A 25,135-nucleotide genomic window follows, 5' to 3' on the forward strand; every position below is an offset into this window, starting at 1 on the left:
TTTATAGTCACATGTTAATTGTGTATTAGTGGGCCTTTCTGATTAGTTGAAAACATAATGAAACCTTTGTAAACAACAGGGAGAAAGAGGGAGAGGGAGGGAGGGAGGGAATGGGAAGGGGGGAGAAAGGGATAGGGAGAAAGAGAGGTGTGAAGTGGGGGCTGGACTGGTATGGGGGCAGGTCGGTGGATTTTGAAAGGCAGAAATAATGCCAGTAGAAATTTCTGGTTTTTTGAATGACAACTTCCCTCGCCCAAATTAATCAACTTACTTAACGAGAAATGAGATGCATGGAGATGCAAATTGCTGTTGATCTCCAAGAGCAGGGTGGCAAAGGCAGCAAGTTGGAATGGCATGGAGGGGGGCTGAGTCGCAGCTGTCCACTAACAAGTCAGTCCTATTTGTAAAGGGCACGGAGCTGAATAACGGTTTTGTTATTGGCTTTCTCTCTCTCAGCCGTAGGTAGAAATGCTGCATTTGTTTCCCGTGACTATTTCAGCGAGATAGATGTCCCCCTCTTTCATCTTGCCTGCCCGTTTGATTCCCACAGTGGAGCTCTGTGTTCCCCGTGTACCCCAGTCTCCCCCTGATGAGGTGGAAAATTCAGATGCACGAGGAACACAGCCTCAGGTGCAAGGTCTCAAACATGCGAAGCAATGTCAGTAATTATTAAGTTATCTGCATGCTCCTCAGAAGGACAGGAAAAATAAAGGGAAAAAAGAAAAGAAAAGAAAAGAAAAACAGTAGTTAGAACCCAGTTCAGTGATGCTCAGAGCCCAGCCAGTGCAGAACAGATTCGGTGAATCAACTGAATCAGGCCCTCTTCTCAGAGATTTTTTCTTTTTTTTCACTTTTTTTTCCTGGAAAGCTGCTCCTTAAATACAATTCACATTAGTTGTTTTTAAAAGGACTATCCTCCTCTGTTTGTAGCACTGGATTTTGAACAAGCAGAGCCTCTCCCCCTCTCTGGTCCTTCGCCCCTACCCCCTTCTGTTGCTGCTTTAAAGAGCTGTGCTTATAGGGATTTTGCAGCTCTCCGTGTGTTATTAGAAAACGTGTGGCTGGGACGGTTAAAATGGGAGTGCTACTGTATGCAAGAGCAATGTTCACTGTAAGCAATCCAAGGAAATCCTGCCAAGGCAGTATATGAACAGCAGCCAAACAAAACACAGGCGCCTTTCCAGTGAAAACCAGCACACTTCTGCAAATAGAGGAAAAATTGACTTTCTGATTTGGAGTGTTTCTACAACTAAGAAGAATTACTACAGTGATTGTTCTAAAAATATTTTTCAGCAGCACATTCTCAAAGGGGTTGGGATGCTTAGCATTGTTTAATTATGCTTCTCTTAGGTGATCAATCTGGATTGTATAGAAATAAAACAGGAAGTTTATAGGATCTCATTTTAAGCCAGCATTGGCATTATTTTCTGCACTGTTATAGTGGCATAAAACACCACCTATTTAAGGAGCAAAAATAGTATTTTTATCTTTGCACTTCAGGAAGTATAACTGGAAGTTCATCTTTTGCAGCTTCATGGATTGCAATTTAACTGCTTAATCTAGAGCAACCCCCAAGATTTCTATGTCTGTAGTTGAGGAGTTTTATTTTTGATATGAAGTATTTTATACCTTCCTACTTCTTTTGTTCCCCCCCCCCCCCCCCCCCCCCCCCCATTTAGCCTTTAAAAGCTTTTGCTCATTTTGCTTCTTTGTTCACTCAGTCTGGGCTTCTCCTTTACAGGACTTTTGAGTCCTCTAAGAGCCCTTTAGTGTAAGATGTGTCTGCAGACATTCTGGCATTCAAAAATTTTCCATAATGATGGAAACTGAATGGGATTTCACAAAATTATGTATTGCCAAGAATAAATTTTTTGGTTTTTGTTAATCTCAACTACATTTTTTTCAAAGAATTCTTAATAATGGAGTTTAAAAATGCAGCCATTTCTTATAAAGTGGGCTAAAGAAATAGGATAGATAAATAGAAAATTACTATTATTATCCTTTTTTGCTTACAAAAGTCAACATGATATCAGCATAAGAAAAAGTAACAGAATTATCAAGGATTAATTTCAGTTTATGTATTTCTCCCATATCAACTGTTTTTCTTTTAACTAAAGATACAAAAAAAACTTTACTAGAAATGTCTCCAATTATTCCTCTAAAATATTAACAGCTGAGTTCTTTAGGCTTAGAGCTGCTGTGAACTCCATTCTCTTTTAACTACACCACCATAAACCAGATTTATCCCTACATTGAAGACAGTGTCTTGAGACTAACAAATCCCACTGTGGAAGAAGTCCCACATCCAGAGCCCATTGAAGCCAGTGGGGAGATTCATATTGACTTTTGGTGGGCTTTGCATTGGAATATTAAACATTTCTTTCCTCTTCCTTTTAATTTAACTACTCATTTTCTGGGTGAGGTACTCTTTAAAGAAATCTTAAACTTGTCCCAATTCACTAAGTTAACTTGTGCTGTATTTGCCATTCAGGCAAAACTTCCCATAGGGTGAAACTGTTGTGCATGTTTCTTGGAAGATAAGATTGTATTTCTAAAAGTCTGATTAGAATAACTGGGGAAGGGCAGAACCCTGCCCTTTGACTCAAGCCCCTTTATCCTTTGTTCATAGTGCTGTATTCAGAGCAGAAACCAAATCAGGTATGTATACATATGCACACACACACACACACACACTAATAATAATAATAATTAAAAAATAAATTAAAAAAGCAACCATGAAAATGTAAGCATCTCTGTGTTGAAAGTGAGTGATAGCATCTGCTGTATTAGAATTAGGACATGGACATTGCAGCATATGCCATGTCAGGGCACAGCAGCTCAGTTGTGTATCTTTAAATGTTGATGCGTAACAGTGAAACCAGGTGAGATGTGGCCCCAGGTGCTGGCTGCTGCATGCATTGCTGAACAATTTTTAAAGGATGCAGATTGGGTTGTTGGAGGAGGAGAAAGTAGGTCTTTTACTAAATAGATTTTTTGTGTGTGTGAAATATGTTGTAGGTTTAATGCAATGATTAAAAAAAAAAAAAAAGATTGACTTAAGCTTCATACGTTTTTCTATTAGCAGCGTGGTATAATCCAGTCCTGACCTGGCTCCCCCTGATGTGCAGAACCAGTTGTCATGGAGCCCCAGTTATGCCAAACAGGGGGAAGATTTTGTTGAAACCATGAAACTTATTTCACTGGTTACTGTACCCAAATGCTGAATTAAGGGTCCTTCACAGAATTACTCTGAAGTTGGAAAGCTTGGATGCTGAAGAGGTGCTCCATGGACTGTTTCTGGTTATCCAGCCTGTGCATCAAAAGCTTGGAAAACAGCTTGAAATATAGCTCCACAGAAAAGTTTTTCCCCTTGTTCCTTTCAATGTAAATCCACCTTCAAATCTATAGGTTCAGATTTTGTGGTCACCAGCAATGAGACATTGAGGTAAAATAGCAGACAATTTTGATAGTGGCCCATGCTGAAGGTGTGTGGCTTCTAAACCTAATTTAGAGGTGTAGCTTATTGCAGGCAAAAATTATTGATACACAAGGAAGGTTTTATTCAGAGACATCTGTAGGTTGGCAGCTGTGCCAGCCATGTCTGTTCTAAGTAACGGAAGCCATACAGCCGTGAATAGCAGTGTTTTGGTGACAAGCCTTGAGCATACTGGTTGAACTGCACTATGAAAATATTTTCATTATTTTTATTATTACTGTTCTGCAAGCAGATTTGAGATATGTGCCTGCCTGTATCTGTGTGCATGAGCAGATGAGGTAGAAAGGGAGGGCTCTTATTATTTTTATTTTTTATTTTTTTCCCCAATCACACCTCCTTAGCATTTTGTACATATCAGCATTCTAGCTGAGCGATTTGCTAATTGCACTGGAAGAACCACTTTAAATTCAGGAATACTGAAACTTTGAAACTGTAACATTTCGACTGGTGAGAATGACCAGTCTTCTTTTCTCTTTTGCAGTGAGCTAGTTGAAGGAAGCTGGCATTGTCGCAGAGTGAAAGCTCTGCAGAAGTGCCGCAGGTTTTTCATATGGAAATGTGAAATAATGGGGTGATTAAATAGAGCTGTATATTAAAGTACATCTGACATTAGAATTAGCATAATGTGCTCTAGCCCTAGGCTGAGTACTTTATTTGCCATCTGCGTCGGACCAAAATCCCCTGGGGAAGCGCTAAAATATTCTGAATAAACTCAGCCCGAGTTCTTATTGAGAGTAAAATACCATTTGTGGCACGTCGTATTGATTCGTCTTAATTGCGGTGCAGAAAAGAACATTCAGTTGCTGATGACTTTTGTACTCTGTGACAAGTCGGCTGGAGTTATTCTAACACTGCAGTTGGTTAACCTGAACAGACTGTCGTGCTCAGAGAAGGAGAAAACCTTATCTTCAGTAGCATAAACTGCAGTATCATCTCCTGGCTTTACCCCTTTCCATCTTTCCATCTCGAAGCATCTTTTTTTTTTTTTCTTCCCCCCCGCCCTTTCCTTTGCTTTTTTCCCTGAAAACAGCAGCCAACAAACTGAATGGGAAATGGGGCTTCATTGAATCAGTCCAAGAAAATTCACACTTACCTAGTTATTCTCCCCAGTCTCCCTCCCCACGCTCCCACCCCCACATCTTCCTAAAAAAAAAATAATAAAAATCCAGAAACATCTGACTAGCTTTCTTCTAAGGGAGTGAAAATCAGTAGAACCTGTCCTTGAGGATCCATCTCCGGAACCATTAGTTCAAGAGATTTATTATGTATATTCTGCAAAAAGCTGTGGCTTCTCCTGTGCATAAGACCACAGCCTTAGTCGGTTGTAATGGTTTGATTTTTGTCAACTCTACACTCAAATAGGTTGCTGAATACCTTTGGAAAAGTGCTTACAACATGCATAGAAGATAAATATTTCATCTGAAGGAAAATACTTTGATGCTCCATGCAATTCTGTAACATTCATAAGGTCCAGTTTTTACCCTATAATTGCCTATCATTATACACAATTTACATATTCAAACATTCTCTACAAACCTTAGTCTAGTATGTTTTTATTACAAATTCAGATCAAGGGAATAACCTTTAACTTCAGAGACAAATGAGACAAATTTACAAGTGCATGTCTGCTGTTTTCTTGTGTTTTATAAATCCCTGCAGACCCGAACACTTTTGCTATAACGCCACTCAGAACAATATACATATATTACTACTTGTTTGTAGTGCTTCAGTAATGAGTCCCCTTTGTATTAGATAACCTATATAATTCAGCATCTAGGCCCTCCATAACGTCAATTATCTCCTCATAGCTAAATGTACATTCCATTAAAACAAGATTTACAGCCTTTATAATACTTCTTAGGATTGAACGTGGAGATTTTGTGGGTTTTAAGAAGCAGAGATGGGAGTTAGCATTTGTTAAAGAAGCAATGAATTTAAAAAAAATGCTATTTCATTTACTAACTATGAATAGGTACCTAATACTCTGAAGAAATAAGTTGTAGTAAAACAGGCTGAAGTACTCCTGAGGAAAAAAAAAAAAAAAGGAAAATTTGTTTTCAGTCTTCGGCTCTTTATTTTTTCCTAATTTACTCTTTATTTTTCCATTATATGACACGGACAATTTCCTTTATGTGTCCTCTTTTAAGTTCCTATTCAGATTACTGAGAATTCTTGCTTGTAAAATGAGAAAATGGCACCTTAGAAACGACTGGGAGAGAAAAAAAGCCAGGTTTTGAACAAAACTATTTACAGGAAACCAATTTAAAGGGAAACTGCTGGGATAGTTCATATGTTGTAGAAAAGATTATTATTTCAAATGCATTTGAATACCTTATGCAAAGAAGAGGCCTGAAAGTGTCCTTGAGCAGTACGAGGGGTTTTCATGAATGTTGTAAATGGGATTCTATATACTAAACCACTAGCTGTGGGTAGTCCTATAGTCTTTTAATCTCCTGAGTGGGTACATTTGCCCTCCATATTACACTCCCAATTTTCACTGATAGTTCTCACTATTTTATACAGGAGGTTTGTACAGCATCCTTTCAGTCTGCTATCTGATATCTTAAGTTCAGAGAAACTAACCAAAGACATAGAGATGTTTAGGTGCTAAAGGTGGAGTCAATTGAAACTGTTGTATCACAAAGGGCTAATTTGAAAGTTAACTTATTCGCTATCGATCTTTTAATATTGATTTTGCTGTTTGCTCCTTACTTTTCACACTTCTCCCTTTCTCTGCTTTATAAATTGCCTTTGTATTTTAGAATTTAACACCAATTAGAAGGAGGTGTTCAGAGATGACAAACATGTCTTTTTATCTTCCATTGTAATACCACTGCTGGGTCAAAATTCCTGTGTTGAGAGATCCAATTTTTGCTATGCATTTTTCTTTCTTTTTCTGCATTAAGCAAAAGTACTTCTTCTGTAGGCTGAACATTCACTTCCAGTAAGCCACAAGCTCTCTTAAGGAATGAGAAATTGGACATCCAGAAGGAAGTTGCCCAAAATGACTATTGACATTTTATACCTATAAATATAATATTGCCATTTTGTAATGCACTGGAAATTAAACTGAGCTGCACATTTGGCTCATTTATGTGAATCTGGCAGTACAGATCTGAGGTATGATTAAGTCTCACAGAAAATGGGACTATTGAACATGAGCTGCATCTTCAACCAAAGGTCGCCTGTGTCCATTAAGAAGCAGGAAGCATCTGTTTGTGTTATGCATGGCTGTAGTCTGTCTGTAGTCTCCTTGTAAGTATAAATGCCAGGAGGACATATAAAATGCTTCTGGAGGAAGTTTAATGAAAAATAGAAATCACAAGTTGGCATATTCACATAAGCCTAGCTGCGATCCTTGGTTCTGATAAGCTGGTATAGTTTTTCTGGGGGAAACAAAAATTTGTACTGGTGGTCATTGGAGCTACTTCGAATTCTTAGTAGGGTACTCCAAATCTGAGCTTGGCTAAGAGTATGATTTTAAGGTATCAGGTTGGTATCTCTTAAGTCTTTCAAGGATTCATACTCTTTGTTCTTGGAATTATGAAAGGATTGACTGTAGGCAGCAGGTCAGCCTGCCTTCTTGACCATATGATTGGTAATTAATTTGATTGGGTTTTATCACACATGTGATAACATAATTCCTCTGACAAAAAAATAAATAAATTATTATTACAAGAATGATAAATGGCCGATGTACATTCCTGCTTAGGAGAAGAGGGGGACAGCTGAAAAGTACAAATGGCTTCGGAAAATAAAATAGGTTCCCAAAAATGGGGCAGCATATAATCCATTTAGGACAGTTTGGTGGCTGTCTTTAGCACAGAGAGATTTAATACTACATTACTAACGGTAGTGTAATATAATTGAATATTGATGTCAACCAATGCTATTGTAGATCTTTTTCAACAGGTAGAAAATGCTCTTGAGAATATTCGCATTGCTAATTGAAATCAGCACTGGGAGTGAGGGGGTCTTATGGGGTTTGTAGGTTCTCTTAGAATAAAGCTTCTTGTATAATCTGTATTGAGAACTTGCAGTCTCGCTAGTCAGGACAGAAAGCTGTAAAACACACAGGCAGTGTGTGGGAGAAGAATATTGCATGAAGTCATGATTTTTCTTCTGCTTGAAGATGGCACTGGAGGAAATAGGCTATTCAAGAGGCATGGCAGAAAAAAGAGAACAGGGACTAGTATGGGAGGAAACAGGATTCTGTTAATGAGAAATAACACTTCTTGGTTACTTCTACTTTCTTTGGACACACTTATTTTTTCCATTCCCCTCTTAAAAATGTTTAATTTATGTTTCCCTGTCATATTCTTTCCTTACACTGACCTCATCCTGAGATCTCCCATTTTCAGATGATGACAGTCACTGTGGCCCCTTATACTTGGACTCTTGCACCTTAATCTTCAGCTCCTTTTCTTGACTGAGATGCGCTTCAGCTTGGTTGAGCTTTCCAAAAGAGAACATCTGTTTATGTGAGTGGAGAATTTGAAGTACATAGGTTGTGAGACTGCAAGTGTCTTGCTAAGTAATAAAACAACTTTAGTTGCCAGTTGATGCTTACTTCCTGAATTGTTGGTGATAGTCCCCTTTGCAGAATATGCTGCCTGACATTCTTGAGCCCTTCCTTCAGACAAGGCAATGTGAGGATGGATGCACTGTTAGCTTTGGAGGTGGATAGAGGAGTTTGGCTTGGTTTACATCTTCAGCTCACGTTGCTGTCAAAACAAACTTAAAATGAAGAGTGGCATAAAGAGAAATGATTCCTTTGTACTTGGTCTTGAAAAGTGGTGATTGGCATTGGACTGGCAGTGGAGATCCTCATCCAGGTTTGGACCTTATTTCAAACTTCTCTTTTTTATTTCAGTCGAGACTGTCAGTCTCTCTGAAAAGGAGGTAGCAGGACTTCCAAACACCCCAGGAAGTGCAGGGAGGGTAAAATTCTGAAGACTGGGTGTTCTCAGCATATGCTTGTTCAGTCATGAACATATGTAAGCAAATGTTCTTCCTAATTTCCATAATTTAGAGTGGTACTATGGTTTATAAAACCTCTTCAGCAGAAATACCTTTAGTAGCAATATTTTTTAATACTTGATCAAGCATCAGGCATGAACTGATAGAGTTCACATTGCAGATTTACACTGCAGACACCTGGAAGGTATTTGGCCTTTGTCTAGGTGACCTGTCAAACCACATACAAGCCATATATTTTCTTCACTATGAAACACTACATCTTTCCAGTATTTAATGCCCTTCTCTTTAATGTCAGCTGGTCTTATAAGGAGACTTGTTAAAGTAGTGTTCTCAATTATGGCATTTTAATTTAACAATAATTCAATTAAAAGTGTGTTTTTAAATGGAGCATCCAGGCTACCTTTATTGGTATTATTAGAGTAACCATCATAATAACAAGGAGTAATTATTTAAATGCTCATTAAAAATCGCGTGGTGGAAAAGACAGTAACATTGGTGGGAAGATGGTAGGAAGCTGATACATGTCTGTTCCTGAGTGATACATTAAAAGGTGTCCTTTTGTTTAAGCTTGCAAGTTTCTGCTTTTCCTGAACTTCTGAAGGTGCAGTAAAATAGCATTAAAATTTCTTAACATTTTTATTGCTGCTGTTGTAACTTTGTAAAGGGAACCAGAAACATCATCTGGAAAATATTGCTAGAGGTAAAGAATGGTAGTGGTTTTGTGGACCTGACTGTGGGTCCTCTGCAATCCTGGCAGGGGTTATGGGTGGGTGATTACAAGCAAGGAGAGTTTGTTCTCTGTTACAGCTAATAGAATTACTCAGGCATGCTGAGGGGAGGATTCAAAAGGCACTGGATGTCACTGTAGCCCAGCAGAAAATAATGAATTCTCAACAGTTCTTATCTCATACTGATTATTGTTTGATGGTATCCAGAATAACTGAGGATATTTTGAGAGAAATTTATCTCCAAGGCAAAGGCACCCAGCATTCAGGGTATATAGAAAGTCATATACCAACTGGGCAAGGATGATCTGCATATCACTATATGACACAAGTCAGACTGCAGAGGACAGATAAGTCAGGATTCAGGCTGCCTGGTGCAGCGGGGTAAATGTCCACACACTCAAGCTACTCTGGGCTGGACAAATGGACCTGTCTTTTCTCACTGCCTGCTGCAGAGGCAGAATTTGTGAAGTGGGATCTGAATTTAACTTTGTTTTGTATTGTTCATGAAAGAGGAAAAATGCTCATTATTGCTTTGACATTTTGAATGGAACATAATCTGTCATGCAGTAATGGAGGAAACAGATTTTAATACTTCTGGAAAAGACCATCTTTTGTCATAATATGCAGAAAAGGCAAGAGTGTTCAATAAGTTCACAGATTATACTTACCTACATAGGGAGAGGATACTACAAAATTTTTGATCTACCAGATAAAAAACACAGCAATATCTAATGGTTGGCAGTTGAACTCAGCAATATGAGCTGGAAAGAAGACTTTTTTTAACATACTGAAAATAGTCAACCATTGCCACAGAGTGCTTCAACACAGAGTGAATTCTGTCTCACTTAGTGTTTCCGAATCAAGTTGGTAGAAGGGGATGCAACTATGAACTGCTGGACTAGGTGATATTTATATGTGAGGTGCAGACTAAATATCTGTTTCATGTATGTGCGGGTAGGACAAAATATTATCTGTAAGTGCAGATGGCTGTTGAAGTGGGATATATGACATAGATGTGGACATTCTTTTGGTGAGAAATGTAGTAAGGGTTAACCCTTAAGGTTTATACTAGTCCTTTCAGTTTTTGATTTCACAGTCCTTCCTGGCCGTAATACCAATGTTTCTGAACCTATACAATTATATCTCATTAGGATCCAGCCCTACAAATCTTTCCTAGTGGCAGTATTTATCTGACTTTAGTCAAACAAATTTGAAGCTACTATTGAATACTCAGGGCTTGTGTCCTGGATGCCTCATTTCAGTACATATACCATATTTATCAACTAATGTAAAAAAAGAAATTAAACTTGATCCATCAGTCCAAAAAACCATGCCTAGTTACAGACTGTAGGGTTGAATCCATGTGCAATTCATTGAACATAATTAATGGAGTCTTGGCTTGTGCTTAGAGTTAAGCACATTAAAAATTTCTTCACTATCCAACAGAGCACTTCAGCCTATGCTTAAGTTCACTGATGTTGATTACTCACATACTCAAAGTCAAGCACGTGCTAAAGTGATAAAGACTGCATATGGCAAAGCCTACATAGACAGTTGTCATAAAGTGGGTATTTAGACAGACTTCAGTACAGGTGGCAAGGGATTAAGATAGCCATATATCAAAAGTAGCCTTATAACAAAGAGTTTTATAGTATAAGTGCACTGCATTATTAAATATAAGGATAATTCTTGAGCAATATGTGGCAGTTTCTGGGCATGTTTAAAATATTTAGTGCGTTTTTAATACAAAAATGTATGAAGTGGATCTTCAAAGACTTTTTTGACATTGTTCTGTTCTTAAAAGTGAGGACCTACACTGCTCAGAGCAACTTCTAGGCGAGATAACCATGAAGTACTAATGTAGAAATGAACATTTTTATTTATATGGGTTTTTCTTTTATTATTTTTTTAAAAATGAGGAGTCTGGGGAGACTCTTTTGAGGGTTGTAAAAGTTCATACATATGTGTGTGTATATATATGTACACATGTATACATGTATACACAGGCATGCACACACAAACACTCATGAAGCAGTCAGAGGCTGGTAGCCAGGTAGCCTGCAGTCAGTTCTGCCGTCATGCCAGGGTCTTCTGAAGGGAAGTGTTAAGGAGCATAAAAGTGAAACAAATCAAAAAGGAAGAGAAGACTGCTAGCTTGTAAATCTTAGATCACTAATAGCACTAATTTGCTCTATTTGAAAGAAAACTAAAAAGGTAGGGGATTAACTTTCCTCACTTGAATTTCACAGAGGTAAAGTTTTGGAGAATAAACCAAACCAAAACATCTCAGTTCCATGTAACATGTAGTAGCAAGTAGCCTGCCAGCTGCCATTTTGAAGGTAATTTTTTTAATCAGCCATTTCAGTTTTGGATTGGCCTTGATCCTCAGCCTGCTCAGGAATTTTCTGCCTTAAGTATGCGCCTTTGCTGAAGTAAATGTGTTGCCGTTGTTGTCATCATTGTCTATATACAGTTGCTTGCTTTCTTCTGTCAGCTCTTGAGCTAAGCAAGCATAATGTAAGAACACACTCACATACTCACACGTATTTTCTAAAGGAAAAAAACACAGCAAAAAAAGGAATGCATGCTGTGACTTTAAAAATGAAAGAATCGAACAGCTGTGGGTAATAAATCGATTAATTAGAGTGGATAAAATGAAGGTGAAGGGTGCAGAGCACTCTTAAATTTGAAGATGTATGACCTTGTAAGATGCTGCACTTCATTTGCTATTAGATCACACTTCAGAAGGGGCTTTATTAAAATCTATTCTAGGGTGAGCTGAGGTAAAACATATTGTTAAAAAAAGCTTTTGACAGAGTATGTTATATACTTTAGTCTGCTTCAGTGATTTCTGTCACTTTTTATACTACACATGTTGCTGTGCAGGAAAAGTTAAAGGTCTAGACATTTTCATCATATTTCTGTAAGAAAAAGAAATTTAAATATTTGAAGTAATAATGGGAGCATTTACTGTTGCTTTGGCTGCAGAGCTGACATAAAACTCCCTAACTACCATGGCGCTGCGTAGAGTTTTAAGGGATAATGTATCGGTTCCTTTCCGTGTTTGTATGTGGCTTTCATTAATGTCAATAGCAGTTACAGGCACTTTTTCCAAGCTGAGTACAGCTCCCAAACATGTTTTTTCCAGTAGCAGTTGTTAGAGATTAATCAAAGGAACTGAGTCTGTCCCATTTGACATAGCATGCAGGGCTGGGCCATAGGGGCCATGTCAGCCAGACAGAAATGCCTGCCGTGTTGTGTATGTGTTTTCTTGGCTTTGGAGAGTCAGCGTCTCCAAAATCAGGGTCTGAAGCTGCAATTCACAGCAACAGCCCTACTAAATCAATAGGAGTAAGAGATGCTGCACCACATTTATCACCTACCTTTGTAAATAAGTCTCAATCTGATAGATGCTTTTTCCTTTATGCTTTTATGGATGTTCACTGAGTGGTAAGATTAGATAGACTGACAGGGTGATAGGTAGGCTGATAATCTTCTAGCCTCCTTGTCTATGGTTTTGTAGGTTTTGTTAGCAGCAGCCATTCCTGCAACAGCCAGAAGAGGGTAATTCAGTCAGCAGCAATCCTGATTTTCCTGACGTGATCAAGTTTTAATTTTTTTTTCTTTTTTTTTTCCCTTTCTTTTATTTTTTTCACTGCTGAGTCATTCCTGTTTACAATAGTATTTTTGATGATGTAGTTCTGTTCACCTTATAAGCTCTTTCATTTCCAAACTCAAGCAACAGGCTTTTGTGAATTTCAGTCCCCCTGTCTAGAAAAGGGTTTGTTTAGTGAGTTTCAGATCTGAGCTCTTGCAGAGGGGCTGAGATCAAACTTCATTTGGGTTCTCATGCAGACACAGACCAAGGAGGAGGTTGGCAGGCTCTGAACTTTCAGGAAGTTTAGTGCCTTTAGGTGCAGCGGTACCATTGCTAGCCAAAATATGTGCTTTCATAAACAAACAAACAAGCGAGAGATTAATTACAGATTTTCCAAAATGGGTAAGTTGTTTTTTTCAGGAAACTTCCTCCTCGTTTAAAAACAACAACAGCAAAAGCAATCCCCGATCGTGATTTTCAAGTTGACACATATTTATGAATTTATTAGAGTCTTGCAGAGGCATTGAAAAAAGGAGGGGGATGGAGGGAGGAAAGTGCTTTTTGAAGATAGCACATAGTTTATATTGTGCCCAGGACTGGAATTTTCTAGCTAGCAAAATTATGACTGTAGCCCAGACTTGTCCACACCTGTCCTTTATGTAAAGCTGAATCAAGGTTAAAGGAATGCTTTCCACCTTTATGCTGTCGTTCAAATAGGCTAGAAAGGCAAACAGAACAATATTTTTGGCTGTAGTGAACGTTTCTACACTGGAAGGCAGGCTCAGGCTCAGGAATTCTTGGGACTCAGTTCAAGCACAGCCCGACATTTGTTACTGTTAATTGCAACTGTGCTGTCGGCTTTGATTACCGGATGTTTCACTTGAGTGGCTTCTTGGTGTTTTGGCGAAAAGAAAGTCAAAGTGGTTTATGTAGGGGTACATTTTCCAGGCTCCTGTTGACTTGAATAGGACTTGCACAGCTAAATGCCTACATAGTATTTTAAAAAAAGGAAGTGCTGGTATGACTGAAGCATGTACAAATTAAATTTAGCAAAATCTGAGGGGAATGCTGCATAAAGTGTAAAAAATAAAGAATGAAAGAGTGAAAGTGACACTGAAGCTCCTTGCAGGTGCCTTGTAAAACCTACCACACCACATTTTCCTTGGTTTTTGTCTGTAGTCAAATTCCTTGAAACAAATTCCTTTTTGTGGAATAAACACCTGAAAGGATTTGAATCTTTATGCGTCATAAAGGAAGGTTCTATTTGCGAGTTAGAGGATATAAATGTATATGGCATCAACGTATATGTGTGATAGTTGTCATACATGTTAAGTGAATAAGTGTGGTAAGTAAAAGTGCTGTTCAACAATTTATATCAGTCAATACATTGCAATTAAGTCCTTCTTTCAGAAATGCCAAGGAGGAAATGTGTTAGCAAAATAAAGCGTATGCCAACTGTATTTAAATGTTCTCTGCTATATTATTTTTTGAATGTTCTTTCTGTTTTTCTTTTATAGGTAAAGATGAGCCTTCAAGCTATATTTGCACAACATGCAAGCAGCCTTTTAATAGCGCTTGGTTCTTGCTTCAGCATGCCCAGAACACACATGGATTCCGCATCTACCTGGAAACAAGCCCTTCAAACAGTTCCCTCACTCCACGGATCACCATCCCTCCTCCTCTGGGACCGGAGACTGTTGCACAGTCCCCACTGATGAATTTCCTTGGAGACAACAACCCTTTCAATCTTTTGCGGATGACAGGACCCATCTTGCGTGAACATCCTGGCTTTGGTGAGGGTCGGCTCCCAAACACACCTCCGCTGTTTAGCCCACCGCCTCGTCATCATCTGGATCCACACCGCCTTAGTGCCGAAGAAATGGGGTTAGTTGCCCAGCATCCCAGTGCCTTTGACAGAGTTATGCGTTTAAACCCCATGGCAATTGAGTCTCCAGCGATGGATTTCTCCAGAAGGCTTCGAGAGCTGGCAGGAAACAGTTCCACCCCTCCGCCAGTCTCACCCAGTCGCACCAACCCTATGCATCGCCTGTTGAATCCTTTCCAGCCGAGTCCTAAATCACCTTTTTTGAGCACCCCACCACTGCCCCCCATGCCCCCCAGCAGCACTACGCCTCCCCAGCCTCAGGCCAAGAGCAAGTCCTGTGAATTTTGTGGGAAAACATTCAAGTTCCAGAGTAACCTTATTGTGCACCGGCGCAGTCACACAGGAGAAAAGCCCTACAAGTGTCAGCTCTGCGACCATGCTTGCTCCCAGGCTAGCAAGCTAAAACGCCACATGAAAACACATATGCATAAAGCTGGCTCCATGACAGGCAGGTCAGATGATGGACTGTCCACTACTAGTTCTCCTGAGCCAGGCACAAGCGAGCTCACTGGAGAGGGACTGAAATCCAGTGAGGCAGATTTCAGGAATGAGAGTGATCCTTCCCTGGGCCATGACAATGAGGAAGAAGAAGAGGAGGAGGAGGAGGAAGAGGAGCTTGAAAATGAGAGCCGGCCAGAATCAAGCTTCAGTATGGACTCGGAGCTGAGTCGTAACAGAGAAAACGGCTCCAAGTCTCTGCCAGACGAGAAATCCCTCGTCCTGGGAAAAGTAATTGAGAATGTAAGTCTAGGTGCCATCCAGCAATATAATGACATGCTAGCTGAAAAACAGAAGAGGAGTAGCTTCATGAAAAGGTCTTCTGACCAGCGAGACTTGTGTCCTCGAGACCTTTGTCAGAGAGATCCAGGTGACGAAGACTCAGTGGTAGGGGAGCTGGACCGCACTGAGGAAGGGACAGTCAACGGAAGAAACTTTGGCCCAGGTGAACCCTTCCCAAACTTGTTCCCTCGCAAGCCAACGCCTATCACGAGCCCCAGTTTAAACAATTCCTCTAAAAGAATAAAGGTAGAGAAAGATTTGGACTTGCCACCAGCGACGATAATACCTTCCGAAAACGTTTACTCCCAGTGGCTGGTAGGGTATGCAGCATCGCGGCACTTCATGAAGGATCCGTTCCTCGGATTCACAGACTCCCGACAATCCCCCTTTGCAACCTCTTCCGAACACTCGTCGGAGAATGGGAGTCTGCGTTTCTCCACCCCGCCGGGGGACATGCTGGACGGGGGTCTCTCAGGGCGCAGCGGCACGGCAAGTGGAGGCAGCACTCCCCATATCAGTGGTCCCGGACCTGGGCGACCCAGTTCGAAGGAAGGGCGCAGGAGTGATACATGTGAGTACTGTGGCAAGGTCTTTAAGAACTGCAGCAATTTGACGGTGCACCGTCGGAGCCACACTGGAGAGCGGCCTTACAAATGTGAGCTCTGCAACTATGCATGTGCCCAGAGCAGTAAGCTGACGCGCCATATGAAAACGCATGGCCAGATAGGGAAGGAGGTATACCGCTGCGACATTTGCCAGATGCCCTTCAGTGTTTACAGCACCCTGGAGAAACACATGAAAAAGTGGCATGGAGAACATTTGCTGACAAATGACGTCAAAATTGAGCAGGCAGAAAGAAGCTAAACCCCCCCCTCTCTCCCCCACCCCCGCTAGGTTAAATTTCAGGGGTCTAGGTAACATTTTATTTGTACAGTTTAACTATTGCCAACTGAGAAAAGATGACCTAACTTGCCTCCGTAAACATAACTTAGCATAACTATGGTAGGTGCCAGACTTTGGCACTTAAATATAACCTGTGTCTACAAAGTTCTATTAAACCCGAGGGTTGATTAAGGCAGTAAAAATTGTGGAGCCTTTTAACTGTGCAATAATTTCTGTATTTATTGGGTTTTTTGTAATTTTTTTGGCATGTGCAGGTACATTTTTTTATTCTTTCTGTTTAAATTTCTTTTTAAATTTTGTTGGGTATCCCTTTTTAATTTTACCCAGTCGTAGCCTGAGATTACTTGCATTGTAGGAGAGAAACATATCTTTAAAATTATAATTTTTGGGCCGCTGCTTTGTTGAAATTTAAACTAAGCGTGTGTAATTTCTTGTGAAGAAGCCAGCATTTGAACAGAAATACCTTTTTCTTTTTATTTTTCCTTACCTTTTCTTAAATAACCTTGAAGATTAGGGTGAACTAAATTGTACAGCGGATAACAATCTTTAAAATTAGCACTTTCTTTGGAATTGGATCGAGTATGTAGCACTGACAATGTTGCTGACGATAGAGACCTTTTCTAGATGGATTTTGTCACTGAAGTTATGGCAACAAAAAAGTCATAGGTGCAGAAGGCAGCTACGTTAAAAAAACCCTTAACTCTGCATTCTTAATTGTGTATTACTGTCAGAGAGTTTCTTCATGTTAAAAGCTATGGCAAGATAACAATGGCATTTTGTCACTTTTTGGGGTTTCTTTCCTTCCCTCTTTCCCTCCTGCCACTCTTCATGGAGACAGTAAAAATACATATTGAGTATTGTAATATTCTTTTCAAACGTTGGAGGAGCAAAATGCCATGTTTGTTTGCTGTCTTTTTAATTTTTTTTCTTTTTTTCAGCCACAAAATCATAAATTTAAGTTCAGGACTTCTACTTTAGTCCAGATTTGCTGTAATTAAAACATTTACTAGAGGATGGGAAGTGGGAATTTCTCAATGAAAAGCCTAAACTCATAGGCATGTGCTTTATGAAAAGAAATATCAGAACTGTCTTATATGATGTACAATAATGTTATTATAAGGAAGGGAAAAATAAATTCTAGTTGATTTACTTGTCTTGGCAAGATTCTGCTCCTGATGAAATTGGTAAGAGTTTTCCCCATGACTTAATTAGGAACGGAATGGGACTGTATTCGGATAAAAGTATTATGACAGGAAAAAAAAGTAAAGAAAATAAAAATGCACTTGCTCTGCTTTCAAATTCCAACATTTTAAAAGCCTTTTATGACTGATATTATCAAACTGTGGACAATTATGGTTATAGATTTTAATTACGTTGACCCGCACTTTAAAGCTTTTGTTTGTGGTAAAGAGAAAAATGGCTTCTCAACAAGAAATTACATCATATTCTTCTACTTGGCCCAAAGGTGGGTTAAACTGTAAGGGAACAGCTGAGATTAAGTGTCAGTGTTGCTAAGCATGGCATTCACAATACTGGCACTATAAAGAAAAATAAATAAAAATAATTTATTGGACAGTTTTTCTACTGCCATTCAATTTGACGTGAGTGCCTTGAAAACTGATCTTCCTATTTGAGTCTCTTGAGACAAATGCAAAACCTTTTTGTGAAATGAAAGACTTTAAAAAAAAAAAAAAAGTAAAGCAAGAAAAGTACATTCTTTAGGAAAAAAAAAAAAGAGCCACATTTACTTAACAAAAACAAAACAAAACAAACAAACAAAAAAAAAACACAAAAAGAAAAACAAAAAATTACTGGTTGAAGATAGTGGACGTGAAAATGCCATAAGACCCAATCAAATGAAGATATATACCCAGCACAACTTCGGACATCCATTAGCTGAATTATTCTCAGCCTTTTTTTTTTTTTCAGGACAACGCTGCTTAGGAAATGGAATGGAAATGATTTACTGCTGAATTAAAACTCAAATGACACAAATTGCAAGTTGTTATCATTGAATGAGAAAAACAAAAACAAAAAACAATTCAGGAACAACGGCTAATTTTTTTTAAAAGTTAAATTTAGTGCACTCTGTCTTAAAATACGTTTACAGTATTGAATACATACAAGGGTAAAGAAAAAGAAATTGTGTGTATGTGTGTTTGAGCAATCTTTTTTTTTTTCAAAGTTTGCTTAATAGGTTATTAAAAGAAATGCCATAATGGCCATGTGTATATTGTTTTCTTTTGGTGACGGGGTTTTAGTATATATTATATATATTAAAATTTCTTGATTACTGTAAAAGTGGACCAGTATTTGTAATAATGGAGAATGCCTGGGCATTTTACAAAACCAGAAAGAAAAAACAAAAAAAATCCCCTTTCTTTTTTTCCTTGAAAATGTTGCAGTAAAATTTAAATGGTGGGTCTATAAATTTGTTCTTGTCACTGTAACTGTAAAGTCTTGAGTTTTAGTAAATTTTTTTCTGCCTTGGGTGTTGAATTTTTATTTCGAAAAATGTATAGAATCTCGTATTCGGGGATTTAAAGGTGATTGCTACACCATGTAGAAAAAGTATGTAGAAAAAAGTGCTTAATATTGTTATTGCTTTGCAGGAGAAAAAAAAAATCACGTTTCTGACCTGTACCTATTTTTGTCTTTTTTTCTCTCCTTCCCCCTTTCCCTTCCCCTTCTGGAATGGATATTGATATTGGTTGATTCATATGATGTAGGCACTTGCTGTATTTTTACTGAAGCTTGTAATTTTTTAACTGTACGCTTGTCCTTTTAAAGGGATTTAATGTACCTTTTTGTTAGTGAATTTGGAAATAAAAATAAAAACAAACAAACAGGCTGCCATAATATATTTTTTTAATTTGGCAGGATAAAATATTGCAAAAATAAAAAAAAAAATTTGTAAGTGAAGTCCTTATTGTACAGGAAAAAAAGGGGGTTGTTAGACGACCTTTGAGTAAAAGAAACAAAACAAAATAATTAAGCGCTTTTTTATTTTTACTTTTTTTGTTCTTGTTGTTCACAAATAATTTTAGTTGTATATATATTTTTTTTTGTCAGAAATGGCCTACAAAAAAGTGCTGTTCCCACAGGGCTCTAAATAATGTCAAAGTTGCCTGGACCCCTTGCATCAAGGTTTTACCAGGTATGGTTGAACCAGGCCGGATGATTATTGCCTATTTGTGTGAAATTAAATTCCGTTCCTGGAAAGGTGTCTGGGGTGACATCCCACAGCTTCCCTGCAGATTTGGGAGAGAGAGAGAGAGAGAGAGTTTTATTTTCCCCCTTCCAAACAAGTTGTGCAACACGTCTTCCCTCTCCCAGCCACCCTCTCTCCAGTCACTGCTCCCTGCACCCTGCCACCACCCTCTGGAATAAAGTCATTTTATAGCAAAAAGTGAGAGATGTTGCACCCATTTTGACATAAAAAGGTAAAATGGTCTGCTGGTGGTACAGCTGTCACCAGGTTGAAGTAAATTGGTCCAGGCACAGCCCTCCTCTTCCCTGTCAGAACAGGACCTAGTCCATGTACAGGTCTTGCCAGTCCATGTTATTAGCTGCTTTGCTGCTGTTCACTCCTAATTGTACATTCCATAAATTTCTGAATGTTTGAGGGACTGGGATGAAATCCTGTGCCTTTTGATTTTTCTCTTCTTTGTTGTTCCTTCACTCTCGTACACATTTGGGTCAATGGGAGGACAGGTGGCAGAAGAGGAACTGATGCTCTAGTGAGGGGGAGGAGGAGAAAATGCTCAACTGCTCTTGGAGAAAATAACAGTAAAACTTAAAACAAAAACAACCAAAAAACATACTGCCATGCCAAATTCTGCTGCTTTCATCGATGCAGAACTGCTGCAGCAATTGGAGAGGTATGCATGTGACAGTGGGGAAAATTTGGTCCAGCTATCCATCAGATAGGTGTGTCTTCCTGGCTTGAACAATATACTCTTAAGACTTCCGGACAAATTCCAGATCTGGATTGAATTAATATAAATCAGGAATTATCCATCACTCATAGTCATGGATTACTCCAGCATAGCTGAGGCTGGAATGTGGTCCCCTAAAGGCACATTTTCACTTTTTGGTCAAAATTCAGATCTTTGGCATTTGTATAAATCCAGAGTCATGCCATAGAACTCAGCACAATTTCTTGGATATGCATCAGCGTAACAAAGATCAGAATTGACTGCAGATTTACAGTCCACAATTCATTGATTTAAGAAAGATTTTCACCTTTCATTTTGGTGTAAATTGCCTAGGATCTCCAGTCTCTCTGTTGTTTTTATTTATCAAGGATAGGTAACACCAGCAGTTGTCTAATCTTGTGACTTAGATCACTGAAACTAACAGTAAGTCACCCAAAAGCACAAGGGTTATGTTTCTGCAGACTGTAGTGATAATGAAATGGCTCTCCTTTTCTTCTTGCTTAGAAGAATTGTAGTTTACTAGGCCATAAGCACAATATAACATAGATATAAAATAGCTATGATGCTGCCATAGTTCTTTTCACAATTTAAATAGGTTTTTACTATTATTTAAGGTTGAATTTATTCTTTTCATTGTGTCTGGTCCTACTGCCTTTGAAGTCCAGAGCAAAACTCCAGTCAACTTCCTTGGCAACAGGGCAGATCTGAGAACCCGGTTTTAGAAAGAAAAAGTACAGATTTTTAAGGAAAGGGTCAAAACTCCAGCATTTCATCCCAGTCCTTTGCAAAAGACAGTCCGAGGTTTTGTTTTTCACAGGCAAACTCATTTTTATGGTGCTCTTTGTATTTTAGAACTGCAAAGCAAAGTAACGTTGATTTAAGTTGTTTGCATTTGTACCGGCAAGGCAAAATATTTTTATTACCTTTTTCTATTACTTATTGTATGAGCTTTTGTTGTTTACTTGGAGGTTTTGTCTTTTACTACAAGTTTGGAACTATTTATTATTGCTTGGTATTTGTGCTCTGTTTAAAAAACGAGAGCACCTTTTTTTTTTTTTTTTATTATGGATAAAATGTTGAGATGGCTGGAGGTCATTTCAATATGGCTTAGTGAAATATTTATTGTTCCTTTTATTCTCTGTACAAGATTTTTGGCCCTTTTTTTTTTTTTTTTTTTTTTCCCCTTATTGTCACATTGTTGAGTTCAGCATGTGTCTACCATTTCATTTGTACGCTCGTTCAAAACAACGTTTGTTCCAGTTTCAAGTTATAAAAAATAAATTGGACATTTGACTTGATCTCCAAATCTTGTCTTTCCTGGTTTTTTGAAATTCAGGGGTGGGAAGGGGAAAAAAGAAGGAAGCAGTGCGTCGCAGCTTTAGTATGTGCCATATTTTCTGTCATGGGAGTCAATCAGAAGAGAATTCTTGTTTGGGGAGGACACATAAACGCCTTATACGATGCTAAGCAGATGCCCAAGTCTTACTTAGACCCCTGTGACTTAAATATAATGCAATGTATTTCCTAAGTAGCAGTCTTGAAAGAAAATGGTAGAATAATGCTTGAGACAGCCAAATTTCTCATGAAATTATGTTACATTTAGGGCAATTAGCACATTTTTCTGGACAGAGAGAAGAGATTTGCCCTTGTGTTTCTTTCCAGCCCCATAAACTTAATTGTTAACTGTATGCACTTATGTTTATTAATGTGTTTTGCTTCTTGGGTGTCAATGCAAATAAGGACAACACTTACCAAATGAACTAGGAGCTGAATTTGGGCCACAGACTGTGTATTATTATGTGAGAAGCACCAAAATGTAATGGCAGCTAAACATCTCCTCCTCCTCCTCCTTATCTAGGGACTAAGGCATGCACAGTTAAAGGCAGAATATTGCACAATTTGCAGTTTGAGGATAAGAGCTGACAGCTACAGGCAGTTCACTCTTCTGATAGTCTTTATCAAGCCAACCTGTTAGCAAGTGCATGGAAATTTTAAATAAGAGAATTGTTATTCAAACTATTATTGGAAAGCTCAGGAAAGATTTGGAGTGTTGGAGACCAGATTCGGATTTCCTGAAGGCCTGGTCCAACAGACTATGTAATACACTTGTGATTCAAAGCAGGTGGGTAATTGAAATTCATTTCAAAGGAGCTGTTTCTGGACTTTAAAGTATTTGGCTCAACTCAGAAGTCAGAAGGGGAAGCTAAGTGGTTTGTGCTACAGAAGAGCTCCCACAGATGGTCCCTTCCTGATCTCAGGCTCCCTGAATCTACAATCTAAATTTAGGTATGCGTGTAAGTACTTTGCTGGATCAAGGCTTCTGAGTGATATAAAAGTTATAGGCTTTGAAAAGTCGCACTCATGAAAAACTAGTGAAAATGAAATCAGAACCCAATGCTGACAATTATATTGGGTAATAGTTCACAGTGTAATTCCCCAAATGCCACGTTCATTTTGAATGACTTCTGCAGTGAGCTGTAAAGGCTGTTACATTTTACTTCTAAATTTTCAACAGTTAGCATTTGAATGGGGTATTTTTGACACCCCATAAACATGACTTCACTCTAGTGGAGCTTTACACCACTGTGTCATTTTGTCAATTTTAATGGCATTGCAGGCCTCGCAGATGTTGATGTGGTGTTGGAAGATTTAGCAGCAGTAGCTGCTGCTGTATGTCCTGGCCTGTGGCTGAGAGGGTTTTGAGGGACTCCCTGTCCACTGTCTCTGCTAGGGAAGTGGTATCTGTCCTGCAAGGAGAAGCATGGACCTCCTGGTAGTATTAATGCCTTAACTCATCACTGTTGGATGTGCTAAATCTTGTCTGACAGAACCATGATTACTCACACACATTGGCATGAGGGAAAAAGCAGGATTAGGCCCTTTTGACAGAGGAAATGTGAGAAATCACACAAAGAAGGCTGCAAACAACTAAATTTAAATGAGTCTCTTTGCAGCATTCTTGGGTTGAATACTTTGGTTTCACACATGCTTATGAATCCTAAGAAGAACTGTTATTATAATCTGGAAAAGAAAAAGGTTTCGAAAAATCCAAATGAAACCAGTAGAGTTTAAACTTTGTATGAAAGGAGAAGTACTTTAAGTCACAATTGTAAATATTACAATGATGAAAAGGGTTATGACGGTGGTTTAATTGCTCAAGTGGGATTGAATCTGGGTTAGTGGGTTTATATGCAAAAAAATTACATAAATGACATAGAATAGCAGTGGCCACTGAACAATTAACTTCATGACTGAGATGTCTTCATGAGAAAGTGGATTCTAAGAGTTACAATTTACCCTATCAGAGTACAGACAGATACCAGGTGACCTGCACATTCAGTTTCTTGAAAACTAAACAGTCAAAATGAAAAGCTTATGAACAGACCAATAATTATACACCAAATCATTCAGGAAATAATTCTGAGTAATGAATATATTTGATAAAACTGTGATCTATTTGCAGACAACTTGTAAGAAAAGAAGAGGCAACATTTGCCTAATAGTTGACTTGTTCTGAATTATTCTCCTAGCTCAGCGAAACACTGACCTTTAGCTACTCAATGACAACACACATTTCACTGTCTGACAGATGACAGGCCATTCTCTGAGATCACTCATTTTAGAGATGGGAAAGACCTATTCAGTCCTTTTGCCCATCCACTACCAATACAAGATTATTTCTTTCAGTACATTTCCTAAAGAAGATGTTACGCAGAAGAGAATCAAGCATTATTTTATACTTACCCATTGAAAAAAAACTTAACAGTGGCTTGTAAGAAAAGGCTCTTCATCCAGTTTTGTCACTGTCCATTTCCCCATGGTTTAGTCACAGGGTATAACAATATGGTACTAAATTTATTGAGAGTGGGCACATGCTTTGTGGCTTGGTGGGGTGTAGTTTGAGGGCTAGCCTAGTTCCAAAAGATGTTCTAATTCCTTTTCCCATACTAATGAGAAGCCCACTACATTATACAAACACTATACTGATTTAAAATCACTTTTTCTGCATGAAAGTTAGGCATAGGTTTCCATTGATGTGGATCATTTTATTTCTTTCTTATTCTGTCATCATACCTGTAAAATGCCTCCTGTGCAAGTGGGGACCATTTACATATTTTCATGTAGAGTTGCCAAGTGCCAGTGCTGATTATAGTAGATGTCATATGCATCATCATAGAACACCAAAAGCTAACAAAAATATGAAAGAAACCAATCATAAACCGGCTAGGAACTACAATAATGCAAAAAAATACACATCACTCTTCAAAAATATTTTCAGCATGAAGAATGGATGCCCTATGACTAACAAGTTACATGCATGTGAGAGTGCAAAAACTATGTATACATTTCTGTGTACATAACTCAGATTCACATTTCAAGTGTATTTGCAGAAAGATAGAGTATAATATTGATTTTGTTTGAATTTCTGATAACAGACAAGTGTAACTGCCCTCATTTTAGTCCACGGCACTGTATCCTCAAGACTGCCAGTTCCTTCAGCAAAGCTGATTTAGAATGGATATTACAATGATAAATGAAGACATCTTGTTCCCTCTCTGAAAATCACAATTGGAGTGGCCATTGCATGTGGGCAATGTCCATATAACACTCTAGTAGACACTATTAAGATCCCCAAGATGCTGTTTTTAGCTAGAAACCAATAGATCATAAAGCAAAGTTCAGTGACCAGCCAGATTAATCTGGGGCACATGAAGTTTCAGCTGTACCAAAGTACCACTAGGAGATATGTTTATAGTTTGGGGTTTTTTTTCATTTGTTTGTTTGTTTTTCCCCTCACTATAACTATTAATTTGTATGGAAAGATGG

General features: G+C 38.5%; 1 protein-coding gene across 4 annotated transcripts in view; it reads left to right on the forward strand.

Moving 5' to 3' along the window:
• BCL11B (BCL11 transcription factor B) overlaps window positions 1-19,646 on the forward strand; it is a 92,729-nt gene extending 73,083 nt beyond the window's left edge. For all 4 annotated transcript variants that reach the window (XM_009905264.2, XM_009905281.2, XM_009905273.2 and 1 more), the window contains one exon: window positions 14,320-19,646. In XM_009905264.2, the coding sequence (XP_009903566.1) occupies window positions 14,320-16,331 (2,012 nt within the window). In that variant the 3' untranslated portion in view covers window positions 16,332-19,646. The remainder of the gene's footprint in view (window positions 1-14,319) is intronic.
• Window positions 19,647-25,135: the final 5,489 nt, after the last annotated feature.

This window comes from Dryobates pubescens, chromosome 5, assembly GCF_014839835.1.
Source record: "Dryobates pubescens isolate bDryPub1 chromosome 5, bDryPub1.pri, whole genome shotgun sequence".
NCBI classification, from domain to species: Eukaryota; Metazoa; Chordata; class Aves; order Piciformes; family Picidae; genus Dryobates; species Dryobates pubescens.